The following is a 17,040-nucleotide window of genomic DNA, read 5'->3' as shown; positions in this document are numbered from 1 at the left end:
TTCACTTGGTTGTAATGTAGGCTAAGGGACGGGTAGGATATATTTAGATATAGTGACTAACCTCCCTAAGAACTTTTTAATACAATTACATTAGCATTCAAGACCATATTTCTATCAACCAAACATTCTACCACTTCTTCTTTTATTTATAACAACCCCATCCAGTAGGTGCACTTATAACAAACCACCACTTATCAACCACTATCTTTATTTATAAAAATTTTTCGTGGTGTTTCTTCTTTTATGCTTCAACATTCTGCACCTTTTCTCTATTTCAATGGTTCCACTCAAAAACCAAACCACCATCCCACACTTTAGCTTTTGCATATTTTCACTACTATTCAAGTGCTTATTAGGAGGTAAAAGGGTTCAAATAGCAGGCTATTCAAACAATTGGGTAAGGTTTGCAATGTGGTTGCCAAAGAAACAGGCTTATAGGTTCAACGGGGTTAACTAAGATGTAATGCATTCAGGTGGATTTACTTTATATGTCCGGCTCAACAAAAAAATGCCTATATCACTTCTAAGACTGAATGAAACTACTATTTCACTTTGCAAATACACAGGGCAAGTTCTAAGCATCAAATGTAAATCATGGAATACAACAAAACTCACACACACATGGCACATGACTCATTCTAGATTGGCTTATCAAGACACTCTCTTCTGAGTATTCAAGTCAGTAACAAACATACAATTTTTAAGGCACTTTAGCAAGAATCAACTACTGAGAATAAGCGTTACACTCTAGTGTCTATTGTGTTTAGGTGTATTAACGCTAGAGGCTTTTCATTTCGAATTCAGCTCGTTGCTCATCAATCCTAATCTAAAAACTAAAACGAAAACAAAGTGAACAAGATCTACCTATACTCGGTTCAATCTAAACCTTGGAAAAGAACCGTGGCCCAAAGAAAAATCAAGGAGGAGTTATTACACTACCTAAAAAATAAAATAAAAAATAAAAAATCTTTTTGGTATTTTCTTTAAACTAACTTCCCTCAAAAAAATTGTCTAAAGGACCCGTCATCAGGAAGAGTCCACATATTTTCATTTTTTTTCTCGACTTAGTCCCTCAAGAACCCCGCAGAAAAAGATCCGTCGTCGGGACAAGCCACTTACCTACTTTAACTAATGAACTCTTACGTAATACCAAACAATCAAAGCAAAACAAAGCAAAACAAACTCAAACAGTCATTACATATATACAATGAAGTAACCCCCACCCCACACTTAAAGTGAGGACATGTCCTCATGGCCAAGTAAAACAGAGTAAGGAAAAGGGAACTTCCCTGACAGCTCAATCCTGATCGGAGACAGAGTCGGCGTTTAAATTGCATGCCCGACCCAAGGCACGGAGCCAACCCATGATCCTTTTTTCTGATTTCTTCTGTTGGTTTGCCATTTCATCAACACGAGTTCCCAGGTTAGTCACCGAGGTTCGTATTTTAGCTACCTCATCATCTAGGCGGTCTAACTGTTGTCCCCAACATTCTCAGCTTGTGGTCCTGCTGACTGCTCACCTCTAATCTCCATATCCTCGGCTACCTGCTGTGGATCCTCCTCCTCCTCTTCGTTACCATCATCAGAATCTTGTCCAACTAAGTCCTCAGCTGCTACCACTTCTTTGCATGTGGTGACCCTTTCAGCCATGAAAGGATGTACCGAAGGAAGTTGGCCATCTATAGCAAGGTTACTCGACACATTTGCCTGAAGACACAACCGGGTGACAAGGGATGGGTAGTATAAACCATATCGTTGAACCTTGACTCGCTGGAACATTTCATCATGTATTATTCTAGCCACGTCGAACGGACCATTGTTCATGAAACACCAAATTAAGCATCCTCGAGGGATGTTCACTTCAGACAGGTTCTTGGAGGGTAGGAGTCGGCTATTTATGAAGTATAACCAACATTTGGCTTCAAACTTGAGGGACAAGGAGTGGAACTTATTCCCATATTTGTACCATTGCAGAGTGGCTCCCGGTTGACATATGGTCTCAGTGAATGTGGACCAGGGAGTATGCCTACTATTGTACGATTGGTATGCATCCACGTACCCTTCAACTGGTGGAGGAAGCCTGTACAGGGTCCGCATCTGTTCTAAAGAGGCATCTACCGGTCTCTTGCACACCGTAACAGTGTAGTTGTCATGTTCTGGCAGGTTTGCATAGAATTCTCTAACAAGCATGACATTTGCGATAGTAGGCTCCTTAAAAAATATGTCCAGTCCTCGCCGCCTCAGCTCGTAGGGCATATTGGGACATGTTACCCCTAGTGCGTTGGGATCCATAGCTTGTTCCGGCACCATAGTTTTATCCTCTTTTTTATTGAACCTGTCCTGGCCTTTGGCAGACACAAACTTTTGACTATTGAAAGGCCTGGAATCGACCGATTTCCGAGGCCGTCCCTTGGTGTTGGCTTGAGCCGGATGGTTGGAGGAGCTGCCTATTGCATGACGTTTGCGGGGATGGATGGTACCTACAATGAGTCCAACATCAGTTTTATACAACCAGGTGACCCAACCGTGGATACTCAGACTTCACCACTGAATTGGTCACAACATTTCCTCCAAATAGGCATTTTAACAAACACCTGGTGGACAATGGCTAAGTTTAAGCCCAAACCATACCTTCAACACAAGGAACACCACCATAGTAACTGAATAAACACATATCACCCCCACAATTTTTATGTTGAAAGGTTTCAGCCGTACATAACTACTAACAAGTGTTTTCACCCTAAACTAAGACTACATTCTACTATATAAAGCAAAAAAAGGAAAAGAAACTAAAAACAAAATTAAATAATTAAAACAAAATCAAAGGGAGGAATACATACCAGTAGAGGAGATGAGAACGAAAGTGTAATGGGAGAGGAAAAGAAATATGAAGAGTCTTGTGAGGTGGAGGACGTTGGTGCCTGGGTATGGAGGAAGAATATGGGGGAAGTGAGGAATAGTTGAGGAAGAGAGGGGAGGGTTTAGTTGGGGTATTGTTGTGAGAGGAGATGAAGAGTTTGTGAAATAAGAGGGGTGGGGCGGTTTGGTTAGGTTTAGAATTAAAAAGGTTAGTGAAAAAAAATAAAAGAAAATTTAAAAAGAAAAGCGGAACTTACCTGATTTCGAGGAGACTAGCGCGGCCTCAGCGCTGTCGTAGCACGGGCGCGCTAGTTTAAGCACGTCAGAGCAGTGAATAACCTCACTAGCGCGGCCTTAGCGCGAGTGCGCTAGTGGAAAAAATCTGAGGCAGTGAATAACCTCACTAGCGCGGGCTTAGCGCGGCCGCGCTAGTTGAAACCAATTAGGGGCAGTGAATAACCTGACTAGTGAGGGCACTACCGCTGGCTTAGCGCGGGCGCGCTAATCCAGGCATTTCTAGTGCCTGCATTTTGTCTTCTTTCTTCATGGAAGCTTTTGCCTGCCCCTTTTCTCGAACTCCTGCACATGTTAGTATCCACCCTAAAAACACTATAAATGTTGGGCTGCCTCCCAACCAACGCTTGATTTAACGTCGTGGCACGACGATTACAACAATTCAATGGGTTGCCTCCCATGCAGTGCCTGATTTAACGTCGCAGCACGACGCAAGTATTTGATCATTATTCTTCATTCGCATACTGGGGCTCTTCCAAATTGATTATCACTCTGTCCCCTTTTTCTTCAGCCATTCCAAGGTAATGTTTCAACCTTTGCCCATTTACTGTGAACTTGTTTGTCCCATCTTCTGATTCAATCTCTACACTTCCACTTACGAACATTTGCACCACTCTGAATGGTCCTGACCATCGAGACTTTAACTTACCCGGAAACAATCTCAATCTCGAGTTGTATAACAACACTAGATCTCCAGGTTTGAAGTTTCGATCCAAGATGTGCTTATCATGCATTAATTTCATCCTTTCTTTGTATAGTCTAGCACTCTCAAAGGCCTGGAACCTGAACTCTTCCAGCTCATGTAACCCAGTGACTCTGTTAGTACCTGCAATTTCCATGTCTAAGTTAAACTGCCGCAATGCCTAAAGTGCTTTATGCTCTAGCTCAACTGGGAGGTGGCATGCCTTGCCAAACACCAACTTGTACGGGGACATACCAATTGGGGTTTTGATGGTTGTGTGGTATGCCCACAATGCATCATCCAATTTCTTCGCTCAGTCAGTCCTTGTCGCATTCACTATTTTTGTGAGGACACTTTTAATCTCCCTGTTAGACACTTCAACTTGCCCGCTCGATTGTGGGTGGTACGGGGTGGTCACTTTATGACGAACTCCATATTTTTCCAGCAGCCGTGCGAATGCTCTATTGTAGAAATGGGTTCCGCCATCACTGAGTATAGCTCTTGGGGTACCAAAACATGTGAAATGTTCTTCTTTAGAAAGCCTAGTACCCCTTTAGCATCATTGGTCGGAAGAGCCACTGCTTCGGCCCACTTGGAGACATAGTCAACTGCTACCAATATGTACTTGTTCCCATACGAGCTGACAAATGGCCCCATGAAGTCAATCCTCCACATGTCAAAAATCTCCACCTCTTGAATTGTGGTCATTGGCATCTCGTGTCTACGAGATATGTTGCCAGTCCTTTGGCAGTCATCGCAGCTTTTAACCCAAGCATGGGCATCCTTGAATAGAGTAGGCCAGTACAAGCCTGACTCCAACACCTTAGTTGTTGTCCTGATTCCTCTAAAGTGTCCACCATATGGTGAAGCATGGCAAGCCTGCAAAATAGAATGTTGATCTTTCTCGGGGATACACTGCCGGATCATGTTATCTACATATATTTTAAATAATAGAGGTTCATCCCAATAATAATTTCGACAATCACGGAAGAACTTTTTCTTTTGAATTGAGGAGAGTTCATAAAGTACAATACCACTTGCTAAATAATTAGCAATATCAGCATACCAAGGTGCCTCCTCCATTGTCATTGCTAGTAACTGTTCATCCGGAAATGTCTATGTTATATCCTCAACCTCTACCTTCTTTTCAGCTCCTTCCATGAGAGGTGGTCAGCTACTTGGTTCTCTGTCCCTCTTCGGTCACGTATTTCCAGATCGAATTCTTGTAACAGAAGAACCCAGCGAATCAAGCGTGGCTTTGACTCCTTCTTTTCTATCAGGTACCTAATTGTTTCATGGTCGGTGTAAATAATAACTTTCAAACCAATCAAGTATGACCTGAATTTGTCAAATGCAAACACAACAACCAGTATCTCCTTTTCTGTCACAGTGTAATTGAGTTGTGCACCACTTAGCGTTCTGCTTGCATAGTAGATCAGGTGCATCAGTTTATCGTTTCTCTGCCCCAAGACTGCTCCTATGGCATAGTCACTTGCATCGCACATGAGCTCAAATGGTTTCTCCCAGTTGGGTACAACAATGATGGGTGCAGTCACCAATCTCTTCTTCAGCTCCTCAAATGCCAACCTGCAATCATTAGAAAACACAAAAGGATGATCCTTTTCAAGGAGTTTGCATAATGGGTTAGAAATTTTGGAGAAATCTTTTATGAATCGCCTGTAGAACCCGACGTTCCCAAGGAAACTTCTCACTGCCTTAACTGAAGTGGGCTGTGGTAGCTTTTCAATAACGTCAACCTTAGCATGGTCGACCTCAATTCCTTTACTGGACATGCGATGCCCCAAGACTATCCCTTCCTGTACCATAAAATGGCACTTCTCCCAGTTCAGCACTAAATTTGTCTCCACACATCTTTTAAGCACTCTTCTTAAGTTGAAGACAATCCTCGAATGAATCTCCCACCAAGAGAAATCATCCATAAAGACTTTCATAATATCCTCTACCATGTCTGTGAAAATGGCTAACATGCACCGTTGAAATGTCGCCGGTGCATTGCAAATCCCAAAAGGCATTCTCTAGAAGGCGAAAATGCCGTACGGACACGTGAAGGATGTTTTCTCTCTATCTTCGGGGGCTATTGATATCTGATTGTACCTCGAGTATCCATCCAAAAAGCAGAAGTGCGACCGCCCAACCAGCCTGTCCAACATTTGGTCAATGAATGGAAAGTGGTCCTTCCAAGTGGCTGTGTTCAATTTTTGGTAATCCATGCAAATCCGCCATCCCGTGACTGTACGAGTTGAGATCAACTCATTGTTCTCATCTTGCACAACAGTCATTTCCCCCTTTTTCGGCACACATTAGACAGGGCTGACTCAATTGCTATCAGAGATGGGGAAGATGATTACCGCATCTAACCATTTGATCACTTCCTTCTTTACAACCTCTTTCATGTTCGGTTTTAGCCTCCTTTGATGTTCTTTGGAAGGTTTGTGCCCTTCTTCCAAGAGAATCTTGTGCATACAGAAGGCTGGGCTGATACCCTTTATGTCTGCCATGGTCCAGCCAATGGTAGTCTTACTTTCTTGTAGTACTTGTAAGAGCTATTCTACCTGCACATCTAGCAAACCTGATGATATAATAACAAGCAAAGTAGAATCAGGGCCTAAGAAAACGTACCTAAGGTGAGCTGGGAGCGGCTTCAGCTCCAGCTTGGGTGGTTCCTCTACTGATGGCTTTGCTGGAGATGTAGCCCTTTTTTCTAACTCAAGGGACTCGAACTGAGGTTCCCATTTCCAGAAGCCTTGGCCTTCAAGTGCCATGACCCACTCAGCTAGCCCTTCACCATCCATCTCTTCCAAATTTGTCAAACATGCCTCCAATGGATCTTTAGCTGTCAGGGTCACATCATCTTCTTGCAGGATCACATCCACTGCCTCCACTAGGGAGCAATTAGCATATTCACTGGGTCTCCTCATGGATTGCTGGATGTTGAATATGACTTCTTCATCGTTCAACCTCATTTTTAATTCCCCAGTCTCACAATCGATCAATGCTCTCCCAATGGCCAAGAATGGCCTACCTAGAATGATAGGTATCTCCTCATCTACCTGACAATCCAGAATGACAAAATCTGCAGGGAACACAAACTTCCCCACTTGCACCAACACATCATCAAGAATTCCAGTTGGCCTTTTAACAATGCGGTCAGCCAGTTGCATTAGCATCAAAGTCGGTCTAGCTCTGCCAATGCCCAGTTTGGTGTATACATCCAGAGGCATCAGATTTATGTTGGCTCCCAAATCACATAACGTCTTTGCAAAGGCATAACTCCCAATCGTGCATGGAATAGTGAAGCTACCTGGGTCAGACATCTTTTGAGCCATCGGTCTTATCACTACTGCACTGCAGGTCTGTGTCAGAGTCACTGTGGATAGGTCCTGAAAATCAAACTTCCGTGACATTAGGTCCTTCATCATCTTCGCATAACCTGACATTTCCCTCAAGGCATCCATCAAAGGAATATTCAACTGAATTTGATATAGCATCTCCATGAATTTCTTGTATTGATCTTCCTTATTTTGTTTTACCAGTCTCTGAGGGAATGGTGCAGGTATCATCCTTTGTGCACTGCTTGTTGGTTTCTATTTGTTGGAGTTCTGTGGCACAAGAGGCGCCACCTCTTCTGCAGCTTGTTCAGTTACCTTAGCTTTACCCTTTTCCTCTGGACCCTGTTCAACCACCACTTCAGTCAGATTTGTTGGATCATCTACCTCTAATGGAATTGGAGTGGCTGGCGTAATCTCTTTGCTGGCTTGTGCAATCTCCTACTCTTTGTCTAAATCTCTCCCATTCCGGAGACTTACTGCCATCAGCTGATTCGGGTTTTGCTCCTTGGGGTTAATATTTGTATTTGCTGGCAATGTTCCCTGGGGGCGATTGTTTAAAGCCATAGACAACTGCCCCAACTGAGTTTCAATGTTCTTTATAGTTGAATCATGCACTGCCAATTTTTCCTGCATCTCACCGTTTGTCCCAATGAGTTGCTGAAGCATCCCCCTAATCTCTACAATGTTGTTATCTTGTTGTTGAGGAGATGGCTGATATGTCAGATGTTGCTGGTTCTGCTGTGGGTAGCCCTGCTGTTTCTGGTGGTACGGCACCATTTGGCCTTGAGCCTGCATGCCCCCAGGCTGAGGCATGTTGGGTCTGTATTGCTGATTTGGTGCCGGTCTCCACTGCTGTCCTCCTTGTATATGGCCCCCAAAGTTGTTAACATAATTCATATCTTCTCTTGCCCCTTGATTTTCACCTTCTCCGCTCCATGAACACACATAAGACTGATTAACACAAGGTGTACACAGTCCTCCATTTGGTGTGTCAACAATATGCACCTGTTTGGTACCCATCTCATCTATCTTCTTTGTCAAAATACTCATCTGAGTCATGAGTGTGGCCATGTTCTTTGCATACGAATTATTTGGGTCAAGATGAACTGAATGCACTATGGGTGCCAGTGTTGTCCCTCTAGTCATCCACCCCGAATTCTGGGACATCTTGTCAAGAAGAACTTTGCACTTGGTGAATGTCTTACTCAAAAATGCACCTCCAGCTGAAGCATCCACATTGGCCTTTAGATTGTCAGCTAACCCCATGTAGAACCTCTGGCCAAGCATCTGGTCTGGAATGCTATGGTGAGGATACTTCACCAGCATCCCTTTAAATCTCTCCCATGTTTCTTGCAAGGTTTCAGTCGGCTGCTGCTTGTACTGCAATATTTCATCAATCTGCCTTGCAGTCTTATTGGGCGGGTAGAACTTATTCAGGAACTGCTTTACTAATTCCTCCCGGGTGACAATGGAATTGCTTGGAAGCGAATTCAGCCAGGTCTGAGCTTCCCCAGTCATAGAGAACGGGAACAGCAATAGCTTGATAGCTTCAGGGGTCACATTTGGCTGCCTTTGAGTCACATAAATTGACAAAAAAAAATCAAATGTTGCTGAGGTCCTCAATGTGTGACCCGGAGAACAGTCCCTTATTCTGCAGTAGATGCAGCATGTTGTTGGTGATCTGGAATGTCTCTGCTTGAATTGCGGGCACAGCTATGTCAGTTGCTAGGTTGTCAGCTGTGGGTTGAGCCCAATCATAAAGTGCAGCTTCTGGCACAAGAGGTGCCACCACTCTGACATTTGGGTCAGCTGGCTCAACCCTGATGTTTCCGTTGACGTTATCTACCTCACCCATGTTAAATTCAAGCTGGTGTGGTTGTTGTGATTGTTGGATCCTCTTGTTGGCACGGTTCAATGCCCTGAATATTTTCTCGGGGTCTGAAAGTCCTTCAAGAAGTTCTCCAATCCTCGAAGAATTTCTAGGCATACACCTAAATTTCACAAGAGTTCAAACGTTAGAATTTCAATGAAAATTGTTCAACACCTTTGAAAACTGATTTGAGCTAATAATTTTTAACACTACTTCTAAGTTGTAATAAACAACACCGTTAGTTTTCCGACAACGGCGCCAAAATTTGATATCGCCCAACTATGCCTTTTAAAGGACAAAGCAGTCACTGCAAATATAATCCTGTTTTAAGACTGGAGTCGAATCCTCAGGGAACTAACATATCTATTACACTCTTCAGCAATGTTATTAACAACTCAATCAATCTCTAAATGCAAGATTTTTGATCAATAAGATTGGTTCTTTGTTTAACTACTTCAAATACTATTAAAACAACAGTAAACTAAACAAGGATAAATCAATGGTAAAAAGATTTAGGGCAGTGATTTCCCCAATTGCTAGTTTAGGTCTTGACTCTTCCGCTATAATCTCGCCGAAATACTCTATGAGGATTAAGAGTTATGGGTTATCGTAACTATCTCTCGATCAATTACAATAATTTACTAGAGAATTCTCTCGAACTACTCTAGTTGACAATAGTAATGCAACTCTAAATTATCCCACCAAAATTTCGTTATCTCTAAACCCACTTTTAAGTTCAAGTAATGAACCTCTTCAATTACCCAAAAGTGGTGTCGTTCAATAGCTATCTAACCTAATATTCTTTCTCAAGCAATATAAGGTAATTAGACACGATTAATCAAGGGCTCATTCAATTAATCACTATACAAAACGTAGTTAAACAATCATAGCATAAATCTGGCTCGATTATAACAACTTGAGTCAAAACTTCAACCAACAATTGGTTCCATCAACCCTAGACAAAGGATTTAGCTACTCATACTAGTGTTCATCACAATAATATTCAAATTCATCACAAATCGTAAAAACAAAAGGAAGAAAAGAAGAATTCGTTGGTGAATAATCCTCCTTGCCTCTTGCCTCTCTTTTTCTTGCACTAAACTATGAAAAACTTGATAATCCATCCTTGGGCGAGCTTGACCTTCTATAGGTTAAGTGTATTTTCCTCAGACTTCCAAATTTACCCCAGAAAATTACTTCTCCCGCATCTGGACTAGCGCGGCCGCGCTAAAGCCCGCGCTAGTGGAGTTATATTCTGCCGCAGATGACTGGACTAGCGCGGGCGTGCTAAGGCCGTGCTAATGCCCACGCTAGTGGGGTTTCTCTCTGCCATTATGAGCTTCATTCCCTTAATTCGTCCACTAGTTCCAATTTCTGCCCGGATCACCATCATAAGTCTTCATTTGGGTATTGCACTCCTATGAAACACAAAGTCACCATCAGAGACAATTTTTTGCATTATTTACACACTTGAGACAGTAAAGCATCCTTAAGTTAGAGTCCGAACGTAAGCCAAACTATACAATTTAGCCTATTATCAACACCCCACACTTAAATCATTGCTATATTGAGAGAGTTGAGTCATTATCATCAGGTAAGCATATCTTCATATTATCTTTGACTCCCAGTTACTTTCAGTTATTATATTATCAGTTCAGTTTCAATTTCAGTTATTTTGTTTCCTTACATACTCGGTATATTATTTTGTATTGATGTCCCTTTTGCCGGGGACGCTGCATTTCATGCCTGCAGGTCCTCATTGATAGTTGGATAGACCCTCCCAGCAGATAGAGTCAAACATCAACTTGGTTGGTAAGCTCCACTTCCTCGGAGTTACTAGGTCTATACCTTGGAGTCCATTTTATATATACAGGCTTGATGGGTCGGTCGAGGCCCTGTCACGATAATGGTACAGTTCAGTTATCTCTAGAGGCTTGTAGACGAGTCATGTATATTTTGTATATTAGTATATGTTCATGGCGGATTCGTCGGCCTGCATAGTTATATATATCTACTTTTGGGTATGTTTATCCCATAGATGAGAGAGGCGTTATTTTCAGACGATTCATAATATGGCCTCATCGGCCTAAATTGAGTGTTATCCCCCTAGATTTCACAGTTATAGAGTGGTACGCTCGAGCCGAGTATGGCACCGGGTGTCGGCCACGCCTCTTCAGGTTTGGGGCGTGACATCTGGATCATTAGGAATAATAACCTCTTCAACAAAAAGAAAGACATAGTCCCTGCAAATGTTGTCTTGGCAAAGGTGACTGAGTATATCACTATCTTAGTTGACAAAACATCTCTGGGTCAAATGTATCCCCCCGCCAAAAAAACACTATAAGCATAACACTGACGGGGCTGCTGTCCGGAATCCAGGCAAGGGATGGGTAGGAGGAGTTTTCAGAAACGCAAGCAGAAACGAGGTACTAGGCTTCATGGGTAGCATGAAACACACTGCTAATACATAAGCAGAACTTATTGTTGTGCTGAGAGGATTACAAATTGCTGAAGAAAGAAGATTAACACCACTGAAAATCAACACAGATTCTACTGAGGTAATAAGAATGCTTAACAACGGAAACTATATATTTGACTCAGTTATTTTTTAATCCAGGTCAATCATCCTAAGGCTAGAAGACGTAGTGGTGAAGCACAGTTACAGGGAGACGAACAAATTAAGTAGCTGACATGTTGGCAAATGAGGGTGCAAAGAATGATTTTTTTGATAGACTTTATGTAATAACAGCTCCTCCGGTATTTGCTAATCATGCTTTTTGGGTAGACATCGGAAGAACTGTTTTCTCAAGACAAATTTTGGATTGTAATATTATTACTTATGGTCTAGTGCGGGGGAACACTCATATCCCCTCCAAACAATGTTACTGTTATGCCCTAATGGGTAAGTTTTAATATATTTTAGAATAGCCTAGTTAACCAAAAAAAAAAACAGGACTAGAAAAAAGGGGATCTCATGTACGTGAGTTCTCTAACCTTATAAAAAATGACTTTTTTCAAAACAGAAAATTAAGATATTGTGATGATCCAAAATGTCATCTTTAAATTAAATAATCATCTTGGTATTTTTAAGACCTTGAAAAGTGGTATCAATAATTCCTCGACTTGCGTGCGCAGTCCGTATAATTTTTCGGAAGGTTTTTATGTGAAAAATGGATTAAATTGTGAACTAGAGCTTTAAAACTCAACTAAGTTGACTTCAGTCAACATTTTGAGCAAACGAACCCGGATAAAAGTTTGACCATTCCGGTAGTTCCGTATCGTGATTTGGGACTTGTTCATATGCCCGAAATCGAATTTGGAGGTCCCTAGATTAAATTATCGCCATTTAACGGAATCTAGAAATCTAAGGTTAAAGATTTCTTAGGTTTGACCGGAGAGTTGACTTTTTGATATCGGGGTCGGAATCTAGTTCTAAAAATTTTCATAGCTTTGTTATGTCATTTATGACTTGTGTGCAAAATTTGAAGTCAATCGGACTTGATTTGATAGGTTTTTGCATCGAATATAGAAGTTGGATGTTCTTAGTTTCATTAGGCTTGAATGGGGGTGTGATTCACGATTTTAGCATTATTTGATGCGATTTGAGATTTTGACTAAGTCTGTATTATGTTTTAGGACTTGTTGGTGTATTTTGTTGAGGTCCCGAGGGCCTCGGGTGGATTTTGGAAGGTTAACAGATATAAAAAGGCTGCTGAATTTTCTTTTACAACATGTGAACAATACCGTGTACAGTACCCCATGAACATTACCATGTACAGTACCCCATAAACAGTACCGTGTATAGTACCATGTGAACAGTACCCCGTGAACAGTAAAACGCGTGAACAGTAACCCCCGAATTCTGGACAAAATGTTTATTTCTGAAAATGGGACCATTTTTGTCAAATTGGAGCTCGGGAAGAGGCGATTTTCGGGAGATTTTCAGAGAAAACAACGGGGTAAGTATTCTTAACTTAATTTTGGTTAGATTACCCGAATCTATTACTAGTTTTGGTTTTAAATCTATGAATTTAGTTGGAAGAGTTTGAAAACTCTCTCGGATAGATTTGAGGATTTGAGAGTCAAAACATTATTGAAATTTAGTAATTTTAGCATGGTTAGACTCGTGGTTGGATGAGGTTTCATATTCCGTAATTTTTGTCGGGTTCCGAGACGTGGGCCCCACAGGCGAATTTTTAGTGCAATTTCAGATTTTTAATGGAAAATGTAGAATTTCATATGGAATTAATTCCTATAATTTTTATTGACTGAATCGAATTTTTTATGACTAGATTTGAGAATTTCGGGCACGAATTCGCGAGGCAAAGGCTTGTTGGAATTTTGAATTGGTTGCAAAGCGAGGTAAGTGTTTGGTCTAACCTTAGCTTGAGGGATTAGGAGTTGTTTCCTATCTATTATGTGTTATTTGTTGAGTATGACGTATAGGCATGGTGACGAGTATCTATACGTTGGTGTCAAGCATGCCCGTGAGTCTTATACTTTGATTAATCTGACTCTGTTTCGTAGTGTATATGCTCTATATGATAATTTCTATTGAGGAATATGACTTGTGGAAGTATTATTGCTTTGATGTTGTTTCCCTTGCCGGGATGTTATTGTTTTGATGTTGTTTCCCTTGTCGGGATTTGATTGTTGTACTATTTTTCCCTTACCGAAATTTTATTGTGATTTCATTTATTTCCTTGCCCTTATTTCTTGTGATTGTTGTTTGGGTGAGGAAGAGTGTTAAAGCACGAAAGGTAATGTCGTGTATGATTTTGTGAGGAAGAGTGTAAAGCACGAAGGGTGATGTCGTGCCGCACGATGTACAATTTTGTGCCGATTATATTGATTTTATGGTGAGAAAGAGTGTAAAGCGTGAAGGGTGATGCCGTGCAGTTTATATTGATTCTTATGGTGAGGACGAGAGTAAAAGCACGAAGGGTGATGTCATGCACTTGTCCTTGATTTTTCCTGATTCTAACTGAGTTATGTTGTCCTGTACGTTTATTTACTGATTTTCCGTTATTACTTGATTTTATGTCGATGTTATAGATTCCCTTACCCTATTTGCCTTGTGTTTGTTGCTTGGGTGAGGAAGAGTGTAAAGCACGAAGGGTGATGCCGTGTATTGTTTTGGTGAGAGAGTGTTAAAGCACGAAGGGTGATGCCGTGTATTATTTTGGTGAGAGAGTGTTAAATAACGAAGGGTGATGCCGTGTATTGTTTTGGTGAGAGAGTGTTAAAGCACGAAGGGTGATGCCGTGCACTTTCTATTTGCTGTGTTTACTTGTTATTAACAATTCAAGTATATTAACTGTTTAGATCCCTTTACTGTTGTGATCCTTTGTGTTGGAATCCATAGTGTTTACAATACCTCGCCTTATTTTTTTTAATATGTTCAATACTTCAAATTTCAAGAATTGTTACATTTTTAACTCAATTGATTTCTCAACTAAAGTTTCCTTAAACCGTTTGAGGTTGTACTTTACTTAAAAAGGAATTTCTACTATGTTTTGATTTATTAATTTCTCGTATTAAAGGTAATGATTCCTTCGATATTGTACTTTAATTGAAAATGGTATTTTCTTTATCAAATGATTTCTAAAAATAACTTCATCTTTTCTTGTTGATTTCCTAATTGGGTTGGAAGTTGTACTCTACTTTATGTTAAGTGAAGGAGGCTCCTTGTACATTCTTAATTGTATTGGGTTATGGAACCTATGAGCTGAGTAACATGAGAATATTGTTGTGCAATGTGAGACAGAAATATGTGGGCACAAGGTGCCGGGGAAAATATTATGGTTTTATTTAATGGCACGTGAGTTGTCCGTGCGGTTGTGACATAAATATGGGCACGAGGTGCCGTGAAAATATGAAAATGGGCTGAGACCTATATTATTTATGATTATGAAATGAGGTGTCACAAGGTGACCTTTACTCGAAAGAATTATATTCGAAAGATGTTTATCTGAAAGATATTTATTTGAAGGAAATATATTCGAAATATATTTATTGAAAAACATATTATCTTAGATATTATTACTTGAAAGATTTATAGGCGAAAGATTTATATTTGAAGGATTTGATTAATTAATTGATTGCACTTGTATTTATTATTTGTTGAGAAACATTTATGGTGTTCTTGTCGCCTACTATTTATATCCCTGGTTGATCATTGTTGTCATCATTGTTATCTGCTTCCTATTATTTTTGTACGCTATCTTGCACAGGTTTATTTGGTAGTCTGGTCCTAGCCTCGTCACTACTTCGCCGAGGTTAGGCTAAGCACTTACCAACACATGGGGTTGGTTGTGCTGATACTACACTTTTGTACATTTTTGTGTACAGATCCCAGTGCGGTAGGCTTCAGACCGTAGTGAGATTGTTGTTTCTTGTTCATCAGGCGATCCGAGGTAGTCCTGCAGGCGTCCGCAGGCCTTGGCGTCTCCTTCTATCTACTATTCCTGTTTCTTTCATGTATTTTCAGAGACAGTGTTGTATTTATTTCTTTCAAACCTTTATTTGTAGTACTCCTAGACAGTCTGTGAAGTTGTGACACCAGTCTTGGGTAGATTTTTTATGGATTGGTATTAGCAGTATTATTAAATCTTTACAATGCATTCTTCCGCTTATTCAATTTTGTTGTTATCTAATTGTTGGCTCTTAACCATTATCGGATTAAAAATGGAAATAAGGTAGATAGTTCAGTTGGTTGGCTTGCCTAGCTTTCACTAGTAAGCACCCTCACGACTCCCGAAACTAGAAAATCTGGGTCGTGACAGATATTGTCTTAACATGAATTAAAAAGGTTCACATCCTATTTGGAACAAGTAAAAGGAAAACAAGTATATCATTGGCATACTTGTGTGCCTAAGCTTTGCAGTTTCAATTGAAATGCGAGACTCCTAAATACTACTCTTCAAACAAATTAGTCTCTGATTGTAATATTGGATGGCAGAGAAATCGCTTATATTTTACTTTGCTATTATAGAAAATTCATCATCATTCAGCAACAAACATATATCTATATATATCTATATTATTATAAAAGCATGAAGCCCTTAACTTAAAAGTTGAATTACTAAAATGCCCTTATTAACAACCTAACTACCTACTTATGAGTTAAAAATAAAAAGCACTAAGCTTAACATCTGAAAGACCTAAACCCACCGTTTCAAACTGGATGTGTTGCTTTGGAAGAGATGTGAGATGTATTCCTTGAGAAAAGTTCCATTCACTTAAAGTGTTGTCAGACTTTCATACCTTAAAGGACACACCCGACTAATATGACTCATCAACAAATTCCAAAAAATTTGTTAATTCATCTTTAACAGGTATTCTTCTCTTACTCTGTGTCTTTTCTGTCTTTAAATTGCGTATGCATCGAGACTCGAATGTTTAATTAACAAACGGTGTTAAAGTTAGAAAAATGAATGATTAAAGTATTAACAAAACTTTTTTTATATATATTTTTGAGTTCGGTGATCATTAAATTTTAAAAAATGAGGAAAGGAAACTATCGATGCATTTGTTCTCTCTATTCTTGATACCCTATTAATATTGCATAGTGTAGAATTATTGCTCATGCATTTTTGAAATGATAATTGTTTAAGATAAGTCATATATTGAGGATGGTTGTCGCGATTTTAATTTTACTCCACCTTATTGGTTTATTACTTATATAGTCTTTGATTTTCTACCTCAGTAGTCATGCAGTCATAGTAAATATTGCAATATATTTGTTCAATTCTTATTAGTCTCCGCATGAGACTTGGTTGTTGTGTTTAAGACCTTAAAAAAAGGTGAAGAAGAAATGATTCATAGGGTTGAGTCTTGTGCTGATTTATGTCTTGTGAGACAACAACATTAATGAAACAAGCAAATATGGAAAACCAATAAAAGGAGGAAATTAATTTAGACATTTTTATAATATAATTTTTGCAACAAATACAACTTAAGTATTTTAAATTTAGACATTTCAT

General features: G+C 40.1%; 2 protein-coding genes and 1 non-coding gene across 3 annotated transcripts; 1 reads left to right on the top strand and 2 right to left on the bottom strand.

The window, feature by feature from the left end:
* Positions 1 to 3,599: 3,599 nt before the first annotated feature.
* On the bottom strand, positions 3,600 to 3,992 carry LOC142162344 (uncharacterized). The gene has a single exon (XM_075218688.1). The coding sequence runs from the start codon at positions 3,990 to 3,992 to the stop codon at positions 3,600 to 3,602; it is 393 nt and encodes a 130-aa protein (XP_075074789.1).
* A 257-nt stretch (positions 3,993 to 4,249) lies between these two features.
* LOC142162343 (uncharacterized) lies at positions 4,250 to 7,350 on the bottom strand. The gene is made up of 4 exons (XM_075218687.1): positions 6,409 to 7,350; positions 5,522 to 5,652; positions 4,976 to 5,254; positions 4,250 to 4,679 (listed from the first exon to the last, which is right to left on the bottom strand). Exons 1-4 carry the CDS (start codon positions 7,348 to 7,350, stop codon positions 4,250 to 4,252), a joined length of 1,782 nt encoding a protein of 593 aa, XP_075074788.1.
* A 1,132-nt stretch (positions 7,351 to 8,482) lies between these two features.
* LOC142162476 (small nucleolar RNA R71) lies at positions 8,483 to 8,589 on the top strand. The gene has a single exon (XR_012693739.1). It is a non-coding gene; the product is annotated as a small nucleolar RNA R71 (small nucleolar RNA).
* Positions 8,590 to 17,040: the final 8,451 nt, after the last annotated feature.

Source organism: Nicotiana tabacum, chromosome 7 (genome assembly GCF_000715075.1).
Source record: "Nicotiana tabacum cultivar K326 chromosome 7, ASM71507v2, whole genome shotgun sequence".
NCBI classification, from domain to species: domain Eukaryota; kingdom Viridiplantae; phylum Streptophyta; class Magnoliopsida; order Solanales; family Solanaceae; genus Nicotiana; species Nicotiana tabacum.
This window is presented reverse-complemented; position numbering and strand designations above follow the sequence as displayed.

Excerpts from the sequence above, each read along its gene's own strand:
- LOC142162344 (XM_075218688.1), bottom strand. The coding sequence starts at position 3,992 with ATGGAAATTGCAGGTACTAACAGAGTCACTGGGTTACATGAGCTGGAA.
- LOC142162343 (XM_075218687.1), bottom strand. The coding sequence starts at position 7,350 with ATGGAGATGCTATATCAAATTCAGTTGAATATTCCTTTGATGGATGCC. Across the intron at positions 5,653-6,408 it reads CAGGTTTGCTAGATGTGCAG|GAAGGGATAGTCTTGGGGCA; the intron begins GTAGAATAGCTC and ends TTTATGGTACAG. Across the intron at positions 4,680-4,975 it reads TGGAAGGAGCTGAAAAGAAG|AGGAATCAGGACAACAACTA; the intron begins GTAGAGGTTGAG and ends TGGACACTTTAG.